Source organism: Lacerta agilis, chromosome 10, assembly GCF_009819535.1.
Source record: "Lacerta agilis isolate rLacAgi1 chromosome 10, rLacAgi1.pri, whole genome shotgun sequence".
Lineage (NCBI taxonomy): Eukaryota > Metazoa > Chordata > Lepidosauria > Squamata > Lacertidae > Lacerta > Lacerta agilis.
The window spans coordinates 10,250,135-10,272,831 of NC_046321.1; the positions used below are offsets into that span (position 1 = coordinate 10,250,135).

Below are 22,697 nucleotides of genomic sequence, written 5' to 3' on the forward strand. Positions count from 1 at the left end.
GGCTCAAAATGAAAAAACAAAACAAAACACCAAAATTTGATTTTAAGATTGGGTATTTTAGGAGAAAAAACCAGAGTGAAGCGAACACTCCAATTTTCATTCAGGCAAAAGAATGCATGCCTGCTGCCCCTTAAGTCTCGGAAAGAGTAACTTCAAGCGATACTTACTGCTCTGCTCTTTAGCTTTCAGTTCCAGCGCCTGGCAAGTGCGTGTTAAGTTTATATTTACGCTCCGGAGGTTTGTTTGCTCAGCGATGCTCTCTTCCAGTTCCCTTTGCAAAGATCTTGCTTCCTGGCTGGCAGCGTGAAGGTCGTTCTCCTGATCCTTAGCCTGCGGGAGCAACAGCAAGTCAGCAAAGTTTCAAGGGACTCCCTTCTAGACCTCACACAAACAAAAGCCAAAATGCATCTGCTCACTCTCTCCGGAAGCAACAAACTCCTGATCTGCCTCTTCATATATATATATATATGTATTTAACACTCACAGGTTCTGTTGGTTTTCTCTGAGCAGACGTATGTGCCAAGTCGCTTCTTTCCTGCGCGAGGCGTTTAGAAGCCACCCCCCCTCCTCTCGGCTTAGACTTCCTCTGCATTCAGAATTTTGCAAGTTCCAGCGAACGCGCAGGTTCTGCTTTCCTCCCAAACGCACAGGATGCACTCTACAAGGGCTACCTTGCCAGCAACCGCAAAGGTCAGGCCCTCCAGCACTTCATAGATGAAGATAAGGCTCCAATTGTAAAAAAAAACCCTCGTTCTTATTTCACCACCAAGAGACCTCTTCCCCAACACTGCATGTTGAAGCGTTACCGTTATCAACAGATCAAAACTATCTCAGCAGCTGCATTCTGTGTGAAGCAGGGAAAAGAACACCAGGTTGCGTCCTACCGACGCTCTCCAAGTTCACATGTATGCGCACTGGAGTTGTGATGTGCGGTGCATCAACTCCCCCTCCTCACCCTGGGCCCAAACTTGGCAAGATGTTGGCAATCCCCTTGCCTGCAGAAGATTCCTTGGTTGAAATCCTGGCACTTGCAGGTAGGGCTGGGAGAGAGATTTGCTGCCTAAAAGCTTGGAGATTTGCAGAGGGTTTTTAGTTATGCAGACCAGGGTTTCCCAAAATGGGGGCTCAAACCCATGACCCTGAGATTAAGTCTCACGCTCTACTGATTGAGCTGTCCCAGAGGTCCCTTTCCCTCCTTGATAGGGCTGAACTCTTTTTGCCCCATTTCAGGGTTCATGCAATTTTGGGCGTGGGATGGGGATTTCAGGTCAACAGCAAAATGGAGCAAAAGGAGGCCCCTGTTGGGGAGTGTGCAGCAATTTACTCCATTTTAGAGGGAGGGGACATGTACAACTCTGTGTTGGGATGGGTTTCCCTTTTCCTCTTCTTTATTTTTAAAGTTTGACGGACACGGGTGGCGCCATGGTCTAAACCATTGAGCCTCTTGGGCTTGCCGATCAGAAGGTTGGTGGTTCGAATCCCCACAACTGAGTGAGCTCCCATTGATCTGTCCCAGCTCCTGCCAACCTAGCAATTCGAAAGTATGCCAGTGCAAGTAGATAAATAGGTACCATTGCAGTGGGAAGGTAAACAGTGTTTCCCCGTGCGCTCTGGTTTCCGACACGGTGTTCCGTTGCGCCAGAAGCAGTTTAGTCATGCTGACCACATGACCCGGAAAGCTGTCTGTGGACAAATGCCGAGGCTTGAAAGCTAGATGAGCGATGCAACCCCATAGACACCTTTGACTGGATTTAGTTGTCCAGGGGTCCTTTATCTTTTACCTTTTGACCTTTTAAAGTTTATACTCAGCACAAGGAACAGAACTCTGGTTTCTGCTGCCTTTAAGAATAGGGCCATAGCTCAGTTGTAGACCATCTGCTTTGCATGCAGAAGGTCCCAGGTCTAATCCTGGTAGAATCATAGAATCATAGAGTTGGAAGAGACCACAAGGGCCATCCAGTCCAACCCCCTGCCAAGCAGGAAACACCATCAAAGCATTCCTGACAGATGGCTGTCAAGCCTCTGCTTAAAGACCTCCAAAGAAGGAGACTCCACCACACTCCTTGGTAGCAAATTCCACTGCCGAACAGCTCTCACTGTCAGGAAGTTCTTCCTCATGTTTAGGTGGAATCTTCTTTCTTGTAGTTTGAATCCATTGCTCCATGTCCGCTTCTCTGGAGCAGCAGAAAACAACCTTTCACCCTCCTCTATATGACATCCTCTTATATATTTGAACATGGCTATCATATCACCCCTTAACCTTCTCTTCTCCAGGCTAAACATACCCAGCCCCCTAAGCCGTTCCTCATAAGGCAATGTTTCCAGGCCTTTGACCATTTTGGTTGCCCTCTTCTGGACACGTTCCAGCTTGTCAGTATCCTTCTTGAACTGTGGTGCCCAGAACTGGACACAGTATTCCAGGTGAGGTCTGACTGGTAGGGATGGGGAATAAGACTCCTACCTGGAACCTTGGGTAAGACCATGCCAGACAGTGGAGACAATAGTGAGTTAGATAGACCATTGGTCTAACTCCATATAAGGCAGCTTCCTATGCTCCCAGAGGCACTCAAAGGGCACTAGAGTCAGCTGCTTTTAAAGAAAAAGGAGAAGGAGGAGAAGCTCTAGTCCTACCACCACCACCACAGTAAGTACCTCAAAACAGGGGATGCTGAATCATCGCACACACATGCAAAGCAGGATATGGAAATCCAATTGCCACTCTGTTATAGGATTTGTCTCTTTAGGCTCTGCCTTAGTTTTAGGCCTTCCTTCCCTGAGGCTCCACACAAGACAATGTCTTCCACATCCTGCTCTTGTCCTCCAAAACTGTCCTTCTTCCATCTTCCTGTATGCAAAGTCTTAAAAGCAAGAGCAGCACAACGTGCTGCACTTACCCGCTTGCTGGCATCCTCAAGTTGTTGGGTTAGCTCTTGAAGTGCTGATCTCAAGATGCCTCCTTCTGACACACTGTCCTCTTTCAGCTGTCTGGCCAACTCCAGTTCATGCTGCCTAAGGGATATAAGGCAAGAGTAATACGTAATAAATCTTTAATACAGTCAAAGACCAGCAAGACAGTTAACAATTCAATTCACAGATAGTGTCTGTATACTAAAACTACAAATAAATATTACAGCATTTTAAAATTTAATAAAACTTTTGTGATAAGACTCAGCGATATGTCGCCACTCTGGTGGTGTTCCAACAGGGATTATCTAGGCTCTTTGTCATTGGAGTTTGTTGACGTCATGGCGTGTCTTATTCTTGACGTGATGTAGCAAAATGTAGCTACAAACCTAGTAGTCTCTGAATCTGAGTCAGCTAAAAGGTATCTGATATATGCTTCAGTTGGTCGACCAGGTAGTTTCATTAGGAGGGGTTCAATCAACTGGCAAGAGGAGCTTAAGGGCATGCAGAGGATTTTGGAGCAGCAGTGCTCAGGAATGTAACTGCTTCCTCTTCAAATTCTGCTCGATGGTATATGGCCAGTCCAAACCTAGAAGCATTGTTGGGTACACGTGCCCATCTCTTACACCTGTGCAGGTCCACGTTCTTCTAAGCTCCCTTTCTCCTACCAGGCATCTCTTCTCTGTCACCACTTAGAAGTCATTGGGCCCATGACACACTGGGAATCATTTGTCCCATTCAACAGAGTCAAATCCCTTAGGCACAAACGCCAGATTAGCAAAGAGTTTCAGAATTCAAGCAATTTCCAAAGTAGAAAAAAAAATAAAGCATTAATGTCCCAACAGATCTTGCTTCTCCATCAGGTTTCTGGGGAGCCCCAAATCTAGCACAACACAAGACATGTCTCTGTTCTTCCAGCTTCAGCTGAAATTCTCTCACACACAACTCTCACATACCCAGCCCTGCTTGGCCTATTGTTCTGCATTCTAGGATAATAGAATCATAGAGTAGGAAAGGGGCCCTGGGGGGTCATCTATTCCAATCCCCAGCAATGCAGGAAACCTGCCTAAAGCCATTCTTGGGTGGGCTCCAACCACCAACCTTCTGGTTAACAACCAGACATGCTGGCCCATTGCTCCAGGATGTGGCATCCAGCCAGGTGAAGTGAGACAAAAAAATGTCTCTGTGGCAACCAGATGCACCAATCTAGGGGGCTGAGATATCTTGGGCTCCCTCCATGTTTGTTTGAAGGGAGTCCAGCTCCCTCCATGTTGAGGGGGCCCAGAGCATCACAGCTTTAGTGCCCAGCTCTGCCAGAGCACTCATCCTCCTCCAGAGGATGTGATGGCATACACATGTGATGCATGATGTCACACGTGAGCAACGTGCGCTGGGCCGCTGCAATCATGGAGGCAACCTGGTGCCTCTGGTGGGAACCAAGCTTATTCCTTGAAGGTGCAGGTGTTGGATACTTAACTGAGCTGCCACGGTCATTACCTTGACCTATTTAGCAAGCTACAGATCCTAACAAATACAGGATCACTGTTTGGGGAGGAACCCAGAGGTATCATTCAGACTGGACCCCCCCCCCCGACTCACAGCAAAACACACACACACACACACACACACACACACACAAACACACTACTGTGAATAAATCTGTTTTCTCTCAATTTCTCATTTTTCCAGTAGTAAGTTTAGTTTGCCACATTTCTGCAGGCTTGCAATTAAAAACCAGAAACACTCATGTGAAAGTTTCTCAGCATTCCGTTTCTTCTATCGCACACACTTTGCTATGCAATTTTGCCTTATACACAGCTCTTCTGCAAACCATTTCCCCCCAGTATAATGCACTTTTCTCTGTACTTTTTGCCAGTACACACGACTTTCCCCTGATGTACGTATATTTTGGTTTAAGAACTGCACTGCAAATCTCAAAGGACGTCTGTGTGTTTCGGTTTGCTTGTTGCTTCAGGAAGTGAAAGTTGCAATCTGAATCATATTTCTGCCCCATCCCCAACACACACATACTTAAAAAAAAAAAAAACCTAAAAGAAGGAGAAGGGAGGGGGGGAAATAACCTGGAAGAAAGTGCTTTCTTCAAGTGCAGCTGTTCAGTTCTCATCCTCCTCAGGTTTCCCGCCATCTTTATAAGCTCCTTGTCCAATGAGTCCTTCTGAGCTTCCAAGAGATCAAGTCTCTGAAGCCAGAGAGTTCTTTTCTTCACCAGATCTTGCTTGAGTTCCTGTATTGACATTTTAACAAGAAAAAGAACCCAATACGGAGTGTTCAGAAGAAATACTTAGCAAGCTATTAGCTATGAATGTGTGTTGGTTTAACCTGAAAAAGCCCAATTCCCATTAAAATTTGGATAAAATAAATACAAATGAAAATTAACCTGAATGTAATAACTGCAAACGGGACGTGGGTGGCGCTGTGGGTTAAACCACAGAGCCTAGGGCTTGCTGATCAGAAGGTCGGCGGTTCGAATCCCTGCCACGGGGGGAGCTCCCATTGCTCGGTCCCTGCTCCTGCCCACCTAGCAGTTTGAAAGCACATCAAAGTGCAAGTAGATAAATAGGTACTGCTCCAGCATGAAGGTAAACGGCGTTTCCGTGCGCTGCTCTGGTTCGCCAGAAGCGGCTTAGTCATGGTGGCCACATGACCCAGAAGCTGTATGCCAGCTCCCTCGGCCAGTAACGCGAGATGAGCGCCACAACCCTAGAGTCGGACACGACTGGACCTAATGGGCAGAGGTCCCTTTACCTTTTCCTTTAATAACTGCAAAGTAATGCCTTTGTTCTGCTTTCTCTTTTGTATTTGCTTACTGAGAATTATTTTGCTGGAATGGTGGGTGGGGAGAGGCAGACTGCGGTCCCTATGTTGGGGGATGGGGAAACAAAGTCACCTCAAACAGCCCCCCTTCACACAAAAAAGTACAGCATTGCTGCAAAGGTCCTTAAGTGGAGGCTGGCTTGCCTCCTGTTAGCGAAGCCACTTAAATAATGCAGAGTCCAGAGAGAGGACAAAATCTTGTTAAGACTTTACAGTGCTCAAGTGGATGAAAAACAGCACATAATTTGAGAAGAAAGGAATAGAGGTCTCGTCTTTCTTACTTGAGGCCTCATACATAGCAGGGAAGCACTCAACCAAATGTACAGAGGGAAAACTCTCTCAGAACTACACAGCCAATCGGGGCATGGGCCACTTCAGCTCTGGCAGGGTCCTAGAGTCCTCCCACCTCCTTCCCAAAGCCTAGTTAGAGCTTTCCCACCTTTGGGATGAAGGTGGGAGGGCTCTAGCACCCTGTCAGAGACTCATGCCTCCTTCCCAAAACCCAGCGCTTCACTTATGCAGCTTTGGGAAAGCAGCAGAAGGAGGGGGGGGGGAAGGTAATTTTTGGCCTTGCACAAAGTGCCACAGTACCCAAGTCTGCCACTGTCGGAAGTGCCAAGACTCTCCATTCACTTAAATGGAGGGGTAAAAAAACCCAAAAAACCAAACCCAGCCATAACCTGAAATGGGCTGGTGGGGGAGAGAAATTCATACCTTCTGCCAAGCACCCGGGGGGGGGGGGACAGCGTCCCAGTTACATACATACATTCTTTTTAATTGACCGCCAATCAGAAATAATACATTTGTACAAAATTAAAAAACCTCTGAAGGAACTTGGAAGAGAAAAAGAAGAAGAAGAAGAAGACACAACCCAGAATGGAATGGAGCTAGACAGATAGCCCCATATCAATACAATCAATTAAAATCTTACGGCGCTTAAAAGCTAAAAAAAGAAATTTAGCCACTAAGGAGGCTGTATTTCTAGTGACATTATTCAATAAGTATAAAACCCAACTTTCTCTGGATAGAAAGCTAAATTGACGTAAAAGTGGAGCTATAAGGTTTTGCCTGAGTTCAACATAGAGAGGGCAAGTCAGAAGAATATGTTTGGTAGACTCAACCATGCCCATAGTACCACAATACCGTGGAGTCAAGGGCGTTTGGTCTAGCCGCTGTAAGGAGTCTGCGGTATTCCATGTAGTGGATTTCCGCGAGATAAGGGGCTGGTGTCATTTGATATATCTGGTCCCCTAGGAACACCCCTGGTTTCACTTGGGCTATGTCCTCTTGCCTGGCAATATCGCTCAATCTCCGGGAGATTGCATTTCTAGCTTGATTGTACGTCATAGACTCCAGGTAGAGGTGGGTGTGACAATCCACAGGACTGAACCTCTTTGATGACCTCCATTTCCCATGATGACTGGAAATCATCCCTCAATGTCAAGCGGGCGATGCCCACTGGCTTAAAACAAATCTTGAGCCATAGCGTCCCAGTTGATTTCGGAGCAGTAGGCCCCTTTCCGGAAAGACAAATCGAGATCAAGAATACGAATGAACTGAATGCGAATGTTAAAAACGTGAAGGACTACTTTGTGAAAGAAGTAACGAAACCCCAAAGGGGGATATTTTTGTGCCAGTACACATCCCTGCCCAAGCCCTTGTAATTCAGATAGTAGGGAGGTATCCTAAAGCACCCTTTCTAGCCATTCAGTAACATTTACCATGAGCTTCTTCTTATGGGCTTCTTGCATATTTGCCTCAAAGCCCTCTGCTTGCAGGATGGCTATTTCCTCCACTCGAGAAAGTTCTTGCTTCTGTAAAGAAAAGGTCACGTCCCGTGAACTTTCACATCTACCGTATTTTTCGCTCCATAGGACACACTGGACCATAGGGCGCACCTCATTTTTAGAGGAGGAAACCCAGGAAAAAAACATTTTTCTGGTTTTCCTCCTCTAAAAGCCCTGTTTGTTTGTTGTTGTTGTTTTGAGGATCAGCTAAAAGTTTTGTAGCTTTTTTGCAAAGGGAAAAGCCCTGGCTTTTTTGAGGATCAGCTGAAAGTTTTGCAGCTGTTTTTGCAAAGGCAGAAGGCCTTTTTTTTAGGATCAGCTAAAGGCTTTGCAGCTTTTTTGCAAAGGGAAAAGCCCTGGTTTGTTTGTTTTTTTGTTGTTTTTTTGAGGACCAGCTAAAGGTTTTGCAGCTTTTTTTGCAAAGGGGGAAAAGCAAAGCTCCTTTTGCAAAGGGGGAAAAACAAAGAGGAAAAGCCCCATTTTTATGGGGTTTAACTCACATTTCTGAAAAATCTTAAGGAAAAGGAGCCATTTCTACTGTTTCCAGACAGATAATCTAATCAGCCAGTCACATGTCCTGGGGAAACAAACAACCTCCCTCTGCAGCACATTCAACAAAGGAGGGCGGGGCTGAAAGGGAGCCGGGACTCTTATCTCTCTCCCGATCTATTTCTGATCAGCTGCTGAGCGGGGTCCTTTCAACACTCCCTTTTCTCTTTGTAAAATAAAAAGCACAATCTGCTTTTGGCTCCTGGGCAATTCAGCTCCAGGGACCACCATTCGCTCCATAAGACGCACAGGTATTTCCCCTTACTTTTTAGGAGGAAAAAAGTGCGTCTTATGGAGCAAAAAATACGGTAAACGGTAACACGCTCTCTTTCTCTCATTCATATACGTGCACATGCAGTGCCTGGAAGCTTGAAGGCCACATGCATGTCTGAATGGCTGTGCTGCTGCTTCCGGGAGCATTTTAGGCCCCTTTGCTTGGTTTCTCCTTCCCACAACTTCCATTGAAGCAGCAGCGCAGCAAATGCTGCTCCTCTCTTGCCTGCAGCAGAGCTGCTGCCCCCATCCCCCCAAGGGCCTTTGAACTTTGCATAACTTCAGGATTCAATCCTGTGCAGCTCTTTTGACATGGAAACTTAGCAACAAGAGGCTATTTATTTCTCTAGAAGAGGTATATGCAGTGCCTGTGAAGGAATAGGACTGTTTTAAAAGGGCTAAGCCGCTAAACAGATAAGCATACATATCGGCAGCTATTATTTCCCTACCTATTCAAAAGCCTATAAGCAAACAAATGTGGTGTATGGGGTGTTAGGGGAGGGGTAGTGCCTCTGGTGGGGGACATTTTGTGCTCTTTTGGGGGCAGCTTGTCCACTTTTGGTCCCCGCCCTGCACTCAGCTCTCACCTATGGCTCCTAGAAGCTGTCAGCATGAGACAGCGGCCACACCTCAGAAACAGCCTCAACTGGCCAGCTAAATTAGGTGTGGGATACTGATGGGTCTCAAACCCTTGGTGAGTTAGGGAGTTCCGCTTCATGCAAAGACCGGCTCCGGTGAATTGAGTGGATGAGACCAATGGTGGGTCCAAGAAGTCGGTTTAATAATAATAATAATTTATTATTTATACCCTGCCCATCTGGCTGGGTTCCCCCAGGCACTCTGGGCGGCTTTCAACCAAACATTAAAAAGAATACAGCATCAAACATTAAAAACTTCGCTAAACAGGGCCGCCTTCAGTTGTCTTTTAAAAATAAAATAGTTGCTTATTGCCTTGACATCTGCTGGGAGGGAGTTCCACAGGGCAGGCGCCACAACCGAGAAGGCCCTCTGCCTGGTTCCCTGTAACCTCACTTCTCGCAGCGAGGGAACCGCCAGAAGGTCCTCGGCACTGGACCTCAGTGTCCGGGCTGGACGATGGGGGTGGAGACACTCCTTCAGATATACAGGACCGAGGCTATTTAGGCAGTGGCGTAGGAAGGGCAGGGCGTAGGAAGGGCAGGGCGCCCCGGGTTACAGGGGAGGAGGTGACACTCGGCAGCCCCTCCCCAAACCGAGCCCTGCCGCCCGGCACCTGTCTGTACTGCTTTACGGACGGCCAGGGCAGCCACATGTCCTGCCACTTGCTCAGCGGCTCGCCCGGTCGCCACAGGAGCAGCAGCGCTGGCCTGAATGAACTGTGCATGCCTGGATCCGGGCCAGCGCTGCTGCTCCCTCGTGGGGCTGCCCTATCCGTGCTGCTTTATGGACGGGGCAGCCCCACGACCCACCTCTCGCTTGCCCTGTCGCCATGGGAGCAGCAGCGCCGGCCCGGATGGACTGGGCATGCGTGGCATTTGCGCGCATGCGCAGTTCATCCGACATCATGACACCACGACGCCCCTGCCCCCAGGGGGGTGCCTCTGCGCTGCCGCCCTGGGCAGCCAAAAGGCTTCCTCCGCCGCTGTGTTTAGGGCTTTCAAGGTCAGCACCAACACTTTGAATTGTGCTCGGAAACGTACTGCATGCGCTGTAGAGGGAAGTGAGGGGCAAATGGGGCTTGTCAACCTGGGAAGGCTGCCCATCTAGAAGATGGAAAACTCTGATCCTAAAACGGCACTGCTTTGAGGAATACCTATGGGGGAGGAAAAGGCTACAGAGTAAACCCCACACAAATCCAGAGTGGAGTCCCTAAGACAGTTGGATGGCGCCTTGTACGCCTCCTTCCGGCAATTCCTGCAGCCCTGCTGGTGCCAAATGTCTTGTTCTGCTTTCATTTGGACCATCTCAGTGAGGCTGAGATTGGGTCTCATTGTCTAGGAACCCCTGGACACATTGCTTCACCCCTGGAGCCGCACTCCGTTGTCGCTTGAGAGAGAGGGATGTCACCACACAAACAAACTTGGAGCCCTGAAGGTGCTGTTGGACTCTCATTCGTCCTATTGAACATGGCCAGTGGTCAGGGATGATGGGAGCTGTAGTCCAAAAACACCTGGGGGCACAAGGTTGGGGAAGGGTAATATAAGCCACACCCAAGTCTTATTTAATAACCTTGCCATTCCCACCAACATTGAAGAATTTGGATTTCCTGCACCACTCTACCGTATTTTTCGCGCAATAAGACGCTCCGGACCATAGGACGTTTTTAGAGGAGGAAACAAGGGGAAAAATATTTTTCTGGTTTTCCTCCTCTAAAACCTATGTTGTTGTTTTTTTTGAGAATCAGCTCAAAGATTTGCAGCTTTTTTTGCAAAGGGAAAAGCCCTGATTTTTTGAGGATCAGCTCAGATTTTTGAGGATCAGCTCAGATTTGTGCAGCTTTTGCAAAGGGGGAAAGCATTGCTTACAAACCAGTAAGCACCAGTACAAACCAGTACAGACCAGTAAGCACCAGCAGGTAATAGGAAGCAAGAGGAAACCAAACGAGTACAAACCAGTAAGCACCAGTACAAACCAGTACGCACCAGCAAGTAATAGGAAGCAAGAGGAAAGCGAACCAGTAGAAACCAGTAAGCACCAGTAGAAACCAGTACGCACCAGCAAGTAATAGGAAGCAAGAGGAAAGCGAGACATTTCCCCTTAATTTTTAGGAGGAAAAAAGTGCGTCTTATGGAGCAAAAAATACGGTAAATGCTTCTTTCAGCACTAACATACTGTGGATAGCTATGAATCGGCATAAAAAGTAAAGGCTTTACAAGAGGGAGGATGAGAAGAAGCGTCTTGCTCAGGTTCTGATACAGCATGAGCAAAAGCTTTGGAATGGTTTTGCAGTCTTCCACGTGCTATTCCATCCACAGTCTTTTTCCATACCAGTTTCTGAACGGTCGCCTTGAATTTTTCTCCCACTCTCTCTGGCCCTTGCAGAAGCAGCAAAACCTCCCCGTTCAGCGATTCATCCAGGGCAGTCCATTCAATTCCAGAGACCTGCATAGCAAAGCAATCAGAAAGGGGCCATATGATACAAGCTCAACCATCTGCCAAGTCTCAACAATGGCCAGAGGCAACCCTGGGCATAAACATTTGCTTCCAAGTTGGGCTGGGAAAGTGCATCCGTTTGGCTGGATGTCATTTATTTATACTGCACCACCAGTGTCCCTAGGGATGCAGGTGGCGTTGCGGGTTAAACCACAGAGCGTAGGAATTGCCAATCAAAAGGTCGGCAGTTCGAATCCCCGCAACGGGGTGAGCTCCCGTTGCTTGGTCCCAGTTGCTGCCCACCTAGCAGTTCAAAAGCACGTCAAAGTGCAAGTAGATAAATAGGTACCGCTCTGGCGGGTAGGTAAACGGCGTTTCCGTGCACTGTTCTGGTTCGCCAGAAGTGGCTTTGTCATGCTGGCCACATGACCCGGAAGCTGTACGCCACATCCCTCGGCCATTAACGCGAGATGAGCGCCACAACCCCAGAGTCGGACACGACTGGACCTAATGGTCAGGAGTCCCCTTTACCCCCTTTACCAGTGTCCCTGGCACTTTGCAGAGTATGTGAAGGCAGGTCCCTGCCCTGAGAAGCTTCTAATCTAAAACCCAGCATGGGGGGGCAGTGAAGGGAGAGGGAACAGGGGATCTAGATGCAGTTGCACTCATTATCCAAAGGCACAGAAATGTGCCAGAGATCTGTGGGAAAGTGTGACAGTCTGGAACACAGCAAGGTAGCGGTCTCTGCTTCGCTTCCCAGTCACCAGGGACATGCAACTCCCAAGAGACTGCGATCTACTCCCAGATTAAAAAACTAGCAGTGATCTATCCATTTTTGGGGGAGGGGGGGACCTATGTTATTGAGTTTTTTTCGGAGGGGGGGAGCCACAGTTGTTTACCTTTTTTGTGGGGAGACTGCAAATTCTTCTGCCATTTTTTTTTTGGGGGGGGAGGCGCGCCATTGATCACCAGCGGTAACTCCGTCTTCTGTTCTTGAAATTGTGCATGAATACAGGAAGGAGCGAGGGGGCAGGGCCGGATGCTCTTTTTCCCCAGCGGAGGAAAATGAGCCCACGATAGACCGCGATTGACTTGTATCAACCGGGGGGTCGACCTGTTGATCGCGGTCGACCAGTTTGACATCCCTGCATTAGAGGAACTGGCTCTGGGGAAACCAAGGGGGAGAAGCAGATAAAATACAATTTTAAACGCCCACCTCCGATTGCTCTTGGGCAAGCTCCAGTTCGCAGTGCAAAGAATTGGTCCCTTCAAGGATGCTGCTGTTGAACTTGTATATCAAGGGGAAGTTGAAGCCGTTCCTAGCAGAAGGATAGTCAAAGAATTAAATCTGCGAAGCTTCCAGAGCATTGAATCTTGCCCCCTTGGAGCGCAAAAATACTCACGAGATCAACTCCTGCTGCATTTGCTGGATGTTGTTCACCAGTTTATTCTTCTCCACCCGCAGGGTCTACAGGAGAACAAAAAGCTCTCTCAAGACACAAGCTGCAAGCAAGCACCCCTATTCTACCTCCAGCTCCCAAACAAATTGTGGCAACTGTACCTCTATTACTGAGGTGTATTCCTTGAGGGTAGACTTCAGCTCCTGAATATCCAGGTCCTTCTGCACAGGTGGAAGTGTTTGAATTAGAAGTACAGGAAGAGAGAAAGAGAGAGAGAGAGAGAGAGAGAGAGAGAGAGAGAGAGAGAGAGAGAGAGAGAGAGAGAGAGGCTAAAGGCATTGAGACAATTTCTGAAGCCGACTCCATACAAAAAACCCCATTCCTAACAGATTGACCTAGTTAAAAGAAAATTGTCATGGCCATGAAAAATGAGGGACTGGTGTTTCTTAAAGCTGTTTAATAAGGCAGTGATCGCCAGAAAATGCTTGCTTGAAGGAGCATCAACAGCTTTTGATGGCTGATGGGTATTAGCTTTTGCACACGCATTGTCTCTGTCAAGATATTTAGCCTTTTGGATGCATCTTGGACCTGGATTAGAAGTCTGGCTTTTCCATCTGGCTAGGAAAGAAGCATTGCAGAGCCTTTTGGAATACTGCTGCTTTACAAGCCAGCAATGCAGCCAACTATCTCCCACAGTCAGTTTGGAAACAGATACGGGATTGCAGGAGGAGAGAGATTTGGTTCACATTTTAAGGCAAGCCTGCCTAATCTGCACTTCCTCAAACAATACATGGACTAAAACATAGCTATCTGCCAACAAATTCTCGTGTCTTCAATTTCTGCAATTCAGTTTTGCAACCAAAAAAATGTGCGGCAAATTCCACATGTTAGGTGAAAGGATGGCGGTATTAGTGAAAGTAACATAAAAATGCATTGAATTGAGGGAAATGGCTTGCAAAAATATGCACCTTGGGCAAAATGGTGTCGAGCATGGGTAGGCAACCTAAGGCCAGGGGGCCATATCCGGCCCAATCGCCTTCTAAATCTGGCCCATGGACGGTCTGGGAATCAGTGTATTTTTACATGCGTAGAATGTGTCCTTTTACTTAAAATGCATCTCTGGGTTATTTGTGAGCCCTGCCTGGTGTTTTTACATGAGTAAAATGTGTGCTTTTATTTTAAAATGCATCTCTGGGTTATTTGTGGGCCATAGGAATTCGTTCACCCCCCCAAAAAATATAGTCTAGTCTGCCCCCCCAAGGTCTGAAGGACAGTGGATCGGCCCCCTGCTGAGAAAGTTTGCTGACCCCTGGTGTAGAGAAATGTGTATATCAAGAGAAATGTGCATGAAAAAGTTGAAGTTGCAGATTAATTTTCATGAAGGCTTAAAAAAAAAAAAACCAGAAACTAATGCAGAAATTGTCAATTCGAATTCAAGTCTGGAAAAATGAGAAACTAAAATTAAGAGATCTGACTATCCCAACAAAAACTCTGTAAGTCTCCAGGTCTTTCTTTTGCAGAAACCTTTTTTGCTCAAACTTTCTGCTGCTCAGAGGAGTCCAGAAAACAACTATTCAGCCCTCTACATTGAAGATGAGCTTCCACATAAAGTACGTCCAGGAGATTAGTCCAGATGGGCACAGCGTTGCCCATTCTGGTTGGCCAAGAACATGGGGGCAAAGCTGTGCCTTTGCCTTGAATGCACTCATTTGGGATCATGCTTCTTCTATGACATTGCCAATGAACTTACAGAGAGATCCAAACGAGGCCTACAAGGACATGTTCTGCATTCTGTCCAGACAGCAATTGGATGCTTGCACCCAGTTTAAAGTTTTAGGTGGTGCAGGAAGGAAGAGGAAAATGCAGAATATGTTGACAGGAGACGGGAGATTCCTAGCTGCAGGTTTGTGAGCATGCTCTGCATTTGGTTCTACATTTGGAGTTCAATCCCTAGTTTGAACTACATGCCTATATGTCAGGGGGCCAGGTAAAGAGGCTGTACCTCAATACATCCAATGAGCTTGCAGAATGAGACTTTGCAGGCACATTTATTCACAGAATACGAGCCTGACCCTCAAACCCTTATGCCTCTCTTTGTTTTTCAGAGGAAGGCAGAGGAAAAGTTCAAGACAGATTGCACTGCAATATGGACACGGAGCAATGGATTCAAACTACAAGAAAGAAGATTCCACCTAAACATTAGGAAGAACTTCCTGACAGTAAGCACTGTCCGACAGTGGAATTTGCTGCCAAGGAGTGTGGTGGAGTCTCCTTCTTTGGAGGGCTTTAAGCAGAGGCTTGACAGCCATCTGTCAGGAATGCTTTGATGGTGTTTCCTGCTTGGCAGGGGGTTGGACTGGATGGCCCTTGTGGTCTCTTCCAACTCTATGATTCTATCTGACACAAAGCCTCTTGCACTTCTCAGATATTTAGGTTAAAAATGACACTTTGCATGACCGGCATGCGGCCCACCTGTGGTGGCTCCTTAATGTAAGGTTAGGTGAGTGTGGCGTTTTCAGAGAGGGATGAGCTTAACCCTTTCCTTATCATTGTCACCCGCAATCCCCCCCATCCCTGCTCTCCATCTCAAGGAAGCCAAGCTCAGACACAGGAAACAAGTTGTTTCCACCTGCAGAAATGCTTGCCAACAACCACTCTGCGCTTCCATAATCCTGGAAGATGTTCCATGTGGGCCAATTCATGTCCAGCATTATTTAAAACTCCCATGGCATGCAGGTACATGCGCCCGAATGGTGTGTTTTTACATAATTCAAATCAGCTACAGGTGCTTGGAGAAGGAAGAAGTCAAAGCTATGCAAAACAAGCGGGGAAGGGAAGCAGAAGTTTGCATGGTACGCTCCTGGCATTTTCAGGCTCGTCACTTTCTGCAGAAAATTACACACGGAGCTTGCAATCTCCTGCAGCAACCAGACCCCTTCCGCCACTCTGAAAGCTCAGTGCTGGGCACAGCCAGTCTAATTTGCAGCTTGGCCAAGTGAAGATGCCAACTGGGTCATAGGGAAAGGACAAGGGAGTCCTGCAACAAGAATGCTGCATTCTGTACCCACTAAGCATCCTCTGACTGCATTGTGTTATTTGGGTTTTTTTGCACAACTGTAGCTTGCAAAGCCAAAGGATACACCTTCCTTGCACACATGGATGACGATGTTTTGGCCAAATAGAAAAAGGTGACATTCAAAAAACGAGTTTGCTATTATAATATATACGTATGTGTACATAGGAGCCAGCTCCTAGCGGCCGAGGGCTCTTCAGACCCCCTATATAATATTTGAGGGACCCGAGTGCCCCCAAAGGTAATGGGCATTGCCATTCAAATGGTGTGTGTTTGTCACATCATGTGATCGATTAAGGCAAGGCGGGGCTCACCTGCCCCCCCCATCTTTTAGTCAAGTTGGTCTTGGTTGCCATCTGTCTGTCTCAAGAGACCATGGAGGAGTGTGCCTTTGGGGGTAAAGTCAAACCGTTGGAGAAATGGCTGCCAGTGTTACAGTGCGATGTGCAAATCCAGTCCTCCAATCCCACTACCCTTATGCCTTCATTGCCAAAGCAATCTTCCCATGGCTTTTGCATCCAGCCCAGCAAAACACTGCCTAGCAAGTCTGTCTCTGCAGCACTGCAAGAGCTACTCACCTTGAGAATGGAGGCGTCTTTATTCTCCACTGTCTTTTCATACAGGTGTACTTGTATCTGGAGGAGAGGAATTGAAATTACTGTTTTGACTAAAAAAAAAAGAGAAAGTATTCGCGAAGTTGCTTCAGAGTGCAGAAGATACTTTAAATCTGCTCTGCAGGTTGTGGGCTGCAAAGGGTCTTGAGTGCTCATAAACTCCGGGTCTTCCCAGAGTTTTGTTTCTTGGCCAGTTTGGAGCTACTCAGCCCTGCTCTGGGCCCTTGCTTCAGATTCAGATGCTGCGATTCTTGCATTGCAGTGGGGATCCCTATGACCTATGGCAGGCATGTCCAACCAGTAGATCGTGATCTACCGGTAGATCCCCATCTGATCCTGGTAGATCACAGGACCCTTATCAATTGTGGGTTTAAATAAAGTTTAGCAAAAGTTAACAAATAAAAGCTGAAGAACTCTGGGCAATCCTATCCCCCCCCAAATAAAGCTCAACAACTCTGGACTCAACAACTCTGGGCAATCCACCCACCCCATGCATGCTCCTCCTCCCTCCAATGACAATGGGTAGATCACTGCCAGTTTTTTTATACTGGGAGTAGATCCCAGTCTCTTGGGAGTTTGACGTGCCTGACCTATGGGATCCCTTCCAACACTACAATTCTACGATTCCATTATTTCCTCCCTCGACCAGCCACCAGCCACTCTGAAGGAGAGGCACCAACGAGTGGCTGAAAGTGGCCTAATCCAGGCTAGCATCAACAAGGTGCGAACTGCCATTGATACTGATGAAGGAGGAGGGTTTCTCCATCAAGCCACCTCTCTGAAGGAAGAACTGTGCTGTCTTCCTGCTCTGGATATTGTCACCACCTCTGCTGTTCTTCCTGATCTCGGGGCTGGGGAAGGGCTTCCGGGGATGAATTATCTCTTCATCAAGGGCAAAAAAGAGAGAACCGCCACTGACCATTGAACCACCAAGAGGTTGCTGCTCTTCCAAACAGTTGAGTGAGACATCCAACTACAGCGGTACCTTGGTTCTCAAACGCCTTGGTTCCCAAACGCCGCAAACCCGGAAGTAAGTGTTCCGGTTTTCGAACGTTTTCCGGAAGCTAAACGTCCGATGTGGCTGTCGGCTATTGTTTCGGGGGCACCTGCCCCAATCAGAAAATGCGCCTTGGTTTTCAAACATTTCGGAAGTCGAACAGATTAAGTTTGGTGCTTTTGTTTCTGCTATTTATTTTGCGTTTTTGGTTTTGACTTTGAGGCTTTTTTGGTTAATTTGTTTTTGTGGCTGTGTGGAACCCAGTTCAGCTACTGATTGATTGATTGATTGTGGGACTGTGGAAATGGATAAAAAACTCCCATCCAAACAGTGACTATCATCAGTGCAGGTAAGAATTTTCTTTTTTTATCATCTACAATACTGTATTATTTATTTTATAGTACAGTACATTGATTATTGCTTTCACTTTATTCATGTTAAATTGCTGTTTTAGGGGTTGTTTTTAAAAGTCTGGAATGGATTAATCCGTTTTGCATTACTTTCTATAGGAAAGCGCGCCTTGGTTTTGGAACGGACTTCTGAAACAGATTAAGTTTGAGAACCAAGGTACCACTGTAACTTGTCCCATTAGCGCTTGAGCAATGGATCTGTCCCCACTCTTGTTCCCCCTGTGCACCACCTAAATCTGTTCTAGGGGTTATCCCAATGTTCCAGAGCAGACTGGGGGGGGGGATATGCAGAGGGAGAGAAGAGGGGGAGAAAATTCAACTATGCACATGGTACTCCTTGCACTGACAGAAGGAGTTAGCTTCATACTGCCCAGAATCTACACAGAAGAGAACTACATAGCACTGTTATAAGAACTGTTAACCTTAAGAACTTGAGCCTGATCTTGCTTTCTCCTCCTCCATCCTGTTTCTTTTTCCTTGCGTGTGATGTCTCATCTTCCCTGTCTTTTTAAATCGGGAGCCTGTGCGGCAGGGGCGTAGCAAAGGGGGGGGCGGTCCGCCCGGGGTTCCATAATAGAGGGGGTGACAAATCATGAAGGAATTTTTTTTTGGGGGGGGGGAATTATTTGAAAAAAAAATGAATTTTTTTTTTTAAAATGCCTGCTCCGAAAGTCTTATCTTACTATACTAGGGATTATATAGCTATATATGAAATTTCATGCATATCGGTTAATATCTTGACCCTCCTCCACCAAAATAGCTGTTCACTTGGCTGTTTTCCTATGTCATAAAGGCTGAAATTTCAGTTCAGAGAACACTTTACTGTTCCCAACCCTAACCCTGTGGAAAGCCATCTAATTAGACTTTAATTTGATTTTGAGATGTTTTTAGGAGGTAATTATTGTTTGATTTTATACCAATGTTATGTATCTGATGTTAGCCACCCTGAGCCCGACTTCGACCGGGGAGGGTGGGATATAAATAAAAGTTTATTATTATTATTACTTGTTATTATTCCTTTGTAAGAAAATATGAAATAATGTAAAACCATTTTTTTTGCCGGGGAGGGGGGGAATCAATGGGGGGGGGTTGACAAGAAATTTTCCGCACCAGGTACCACCTGACCTTCCTATGCCTGGAGGGGGGGTTGACATTTTTTTTTTTTTTGCCCCCGGGTACCAATTTACCTTGCTACGCCCCTGCTGTGGGGACTTAAGTACTGATTTTTGAAAGCTGCTTTGAAAGCCTTTTTGGCTATGGGTGGGCCATAAATGCCACCAATACATAAAATGTATCCCCCAGGTCAAAAGGAGGAGCTGTCAGAGCAGGAGTTGAAAGGCTCCATCCAATCCTTTATACTGTTGTTAACTTTACATAGAATGTGTCAGGATAAAAATCTCCCAGATAATTTAAAGGAAAAAATAAATAATCTAATATTCATGAACTCAGAATATCCAACACCAGGAGAGTTTTAAAGGGCAAGTTGATTTCAGCTCTAGTGAGAGAGGCCAATGAATTCGTTATGGTTTTTACATGACATTCTACCTTGGAATTTGAGTGCAAAATTGCAAAAACCTAAGGTTTACATTTGGGAATCTAACCTATTTCAGTTTGGCAACTCGGATTTATAAATAGTGCTCACTGCTTACAGGTAAGTTGACTGATGATTTAAGCTGAAGCATCTCTTTAAAAACATATCTTAAAATAAAAACTGTACAGTACCCTACAACACATGTGCACGCACATGCTTAATCCTTGAGGAAGGGTCCCTAAACCTCCTGCCATTTGGTTATAGATGTCCCAGAGAAATATGTGGCATTTGAAGGGCTGCATCGAACCCTTGCTTCCCCACACTGAAAATAAGTGTTGCAAGCACCTACTTGGAGTTCAGCCATATTTCTTGACAGCTCTGTGATCTTCTTCCGGAGTCCATCCGAATCCAGAGCGTGCCTAATATTCTGGATTAAAGCAGATACTATTTATTATGCACAGCAAGAACAGCCAGCAAGCCTTTTTCCAGCATATGAAACTGTCTGCAGACAATTCACATGCAATCAGCACTTGCCTCCTCTTGCAGAGATGAGATCTTGAGAATGAGGGACTGATTCTCCTTTTCCTGGTGTAAAAAGGAAAGGGGGGGGGATGGTTTGAGATACTGCCAACATCCACCCACCCACACAGTTACTCGGGGCCACTATACACAACTACCATGTAAATATTGAATGTTTTCCCTGTCCCACCTGTGGAAAACTCTGCACTCAATTTATGGAAAATTGGGGGTGTCTTGGGTTATAATCAACATACATCACCACAGAGTTTTAAGTCACATAAGGGACCCCTGACCATTAGGTCCAGTCGTGTCCGACTCGGGGGTCACATTACTGGCCGAGGGAGCCAGCGTACAGCTTCCGGGTCATGTGGCTAGCATGACAAAGCCGCTTCTGGCGAACCAGAGCAGCGCACGGAAACGCCGTTTACCTTCCCGCCTGAGCGGTCCCTATTTATCTACTTGCACTTTGACGTGCTTTCGAACTGCAAGGTTGGCAGGAGCTGGGACCGAGCAACGGGAGCTCACCCTGTCATAGGGATTCGAACTGCCGAACTTCTGATCAGCAAGTCCTAGGCACAGTGGTTTAAGCCACAGCGCCACCTGGGTCCCTTATAAGTGACATAGTGACCTATGAATAGGGTTGACTGACAACTGTCAATTTCAGTTTCCACATTTACGTTATCAGTTTGCTCTCTCTCTTTTTTTTTATAAAGTCCTTAGGAAAGCTCATCAGCATTTTAGTGCAATTTTTAATACTGCATAAGCATTTTGTCAGACATACACATTTCCCTTAACATAATGCATTTTTGTATGTTGTTTTCACTAACATGTTGTCAGGGGACCACCAGGGATCAGCAGAGAGCACGATGAGGGGGTGAGAGGGGTCTCGGATGCTGAGGTTTCCGAGCAACGCCTGGAGAGTCCGAGCATGTCATGCAACAGCGACAAGCAGGAACAGGGCGGAGGGTCTGTCAGACTCTAGAGAGCCCAAACGCCACCTGAACAACCAACTGAGCAGCTCAGGAACAGAAGGGGAGGTGGCAGCCCCGGTTGCCTCAACAACGTAGCGGAATCAAATGGAAGGAAGAGAGGATGAGATGTGGGGTTCCCCAACTACTGTGTTGGAGGTGTTCCCGCCGAGCGCCACTTCCGGGATCTGAAAGTGACTGAATGGACGCTAGAACTTTAGCTCTGACTTGTACATATTTGTATAATAAAGCAATGAAAATATACAGATTGGGAGTCGAGAGTCGTTACTCGTGGGAAGCACCACTACGCCCTGACACATGTGCATTTCTATGTAGTTTACATCAAGAAGAAGAAGAAGAAGAAGAAGAAGAAGAAGAAGAGTTTGGATTTGATATCCCGCTTTATCACTACCCGAAGGAGTCTCAAAGCAGCTAACATTCTCCTTTCCCTTCCTCCCCCACAACAAACACTCTGTGAGGTGAGTGGGGCTGAGAGACTTCAGAGAAGTGTGACTAGCCCAAGGTCACCCAGCAGCTGCATGTGGAGGAGCGGAGACGCGAACCCGGTTCACCAGATAACGAGTCTACCGCTCTTAACCACTACACCACACTGGCTCTCTCACTATATAGCTATTATATTTTAGTATGCGTTACTTGATTGGGGAACTGCACAGCAAAATTTGGAGAAGTGCAAATTTCAAAGGAATTAATTCACTGTTAAGCCTCGGTCAATAAACACTGTCTGAAATGGTTCAAGTCCACCTACTAGCTGCTTATTCTGGGCTGCTGTTCTCAGCCTTTTTTCCTCCACAGTATTAAGGTTATTCTTTGCTTCCTCCAGCTCCTCTTTTAAGGTTTTCACTCGAGCCACAGACTGCTGGAAACTGAAAGAACCAAAAGCACCAACCCTGTTATGATGAGCAACGTGCGGTTTTTATAGGACATTTTAGAAATGGGGGAGGGGGGAAAAAAGACTGGCAGGATTTTCCTACTCTGAGTAACCGCCTCCAATCTGGCAAAAGGAAATGAAGACATTTGGATTGCTCTGTCCCTGTTGCTTCAACGACATGGCATCAAAATAAAAATATGTACAGCAGCCATTAGCAGAAAGGGTTGTAGCTCTGTGCACGGGCACCCATTTTCCATGCAGAAGGTCCCTGGTTCAGTCCCTGGCATCTCCAGGTAGAAGTAGGAGAGACTCCTGCCCCGAACCCTGGAGAACTTCTGCCAATCAGCACAGCCCATACTGACTAGATGGACCAATGATCTGACGCTGTATAACACAGCTTCCCATGTTGCAAAATCAGTGCTGGCTCCAGGATTTGGAAGGCCACTGGAGAAGATGACCAGTACCACTCCTCTCCACCCAACTGCTCCATGTTTTACCCAACCATTGGAGAAGATTTGGGGTGGGGGTGTGGGAAGTCCTGTTGCACCTGCAGAAGCAGTTCCGCTCATGCAATGGTTTAGTCGGACTCAACCCAAAGTGCCCCACCTTTTTATCTGATTATTCAGCCCCACATTGTCCTCCATTAATCTGTTGTTGGTCTCCTCCATGGCGTCCAGAGCTGCCTTCAACTGGCTGTTCTCCTCTTGAAGTTTCTGATTGCTGAACTGAAGATCTGCTACGCAAGTGATCAAGTCAGAGGTTTCCCTGGATGCACAAGGAACAGAAGGCCCTGATCAGCTGCCATGTCTGCATACTCGACGTTTTGAAGGGGCCAACTTCAAAGATCAAAACCCAACGTGTCCCATTTCTTTTGCA

General features: G+C 46.8%; 1 protein-coding gene across 1 annotated transcript in view; it reads right to left on the minus strand.

Moving 5' to 3' along the window:
- Nucleotides 1-22,697, minus strand: part of LOC117054097 — a 57,081-nt gene that overhangs the window by 26,605 nt on the left and 7,779 nt on the right. The window contains exons 6-18 of the mRNA XM_033162557.1: nt 22,428-22,586; nt 21,699-21,816; nt 19,980-20,030; nt 19,795-19,872; nt 16,472-16,528; nt 12,982-13,041; nt 12,824-12,888; nt 12,637-12,739; nt 11,316-11,429; nt 7,461-7,553; nt 4,986-5,149; nt 2,895-3,009; nt 168-330 (exon numbers count right to left, since the gene is read on the minus strand). Coding sequence (XP_033018448.1) covers nt 168-330; nt 2,895-3,009; nt 4,986-5,149; nt 7,461-7,553; nt 11,316-11,429; nt 12,637-12,739; nt 12,824-12,888; nt 12,982-13,041; nt 16,472-16,528; nt 19,795-19,872; nt 19,980-20,030; nt 21,699-21,816; nt 22,428-22,586 — 1,340 coding nt within the window. The remainder of the gene's footprint in view (nt 1-167; nt 331-2,894; nt 3,010-4,985; nt 5,150-7,460; nt 7,554-11,315; nt 11,430-12,636; nt 12,740-12,823; nt 12,889-12,981; nt 13,042-16,471; nt 16,529-19,794; nt 19,873-19,979; nt 20,031-21,698; nt 21,817-22,427; nt 22,587-22,697) is intronic.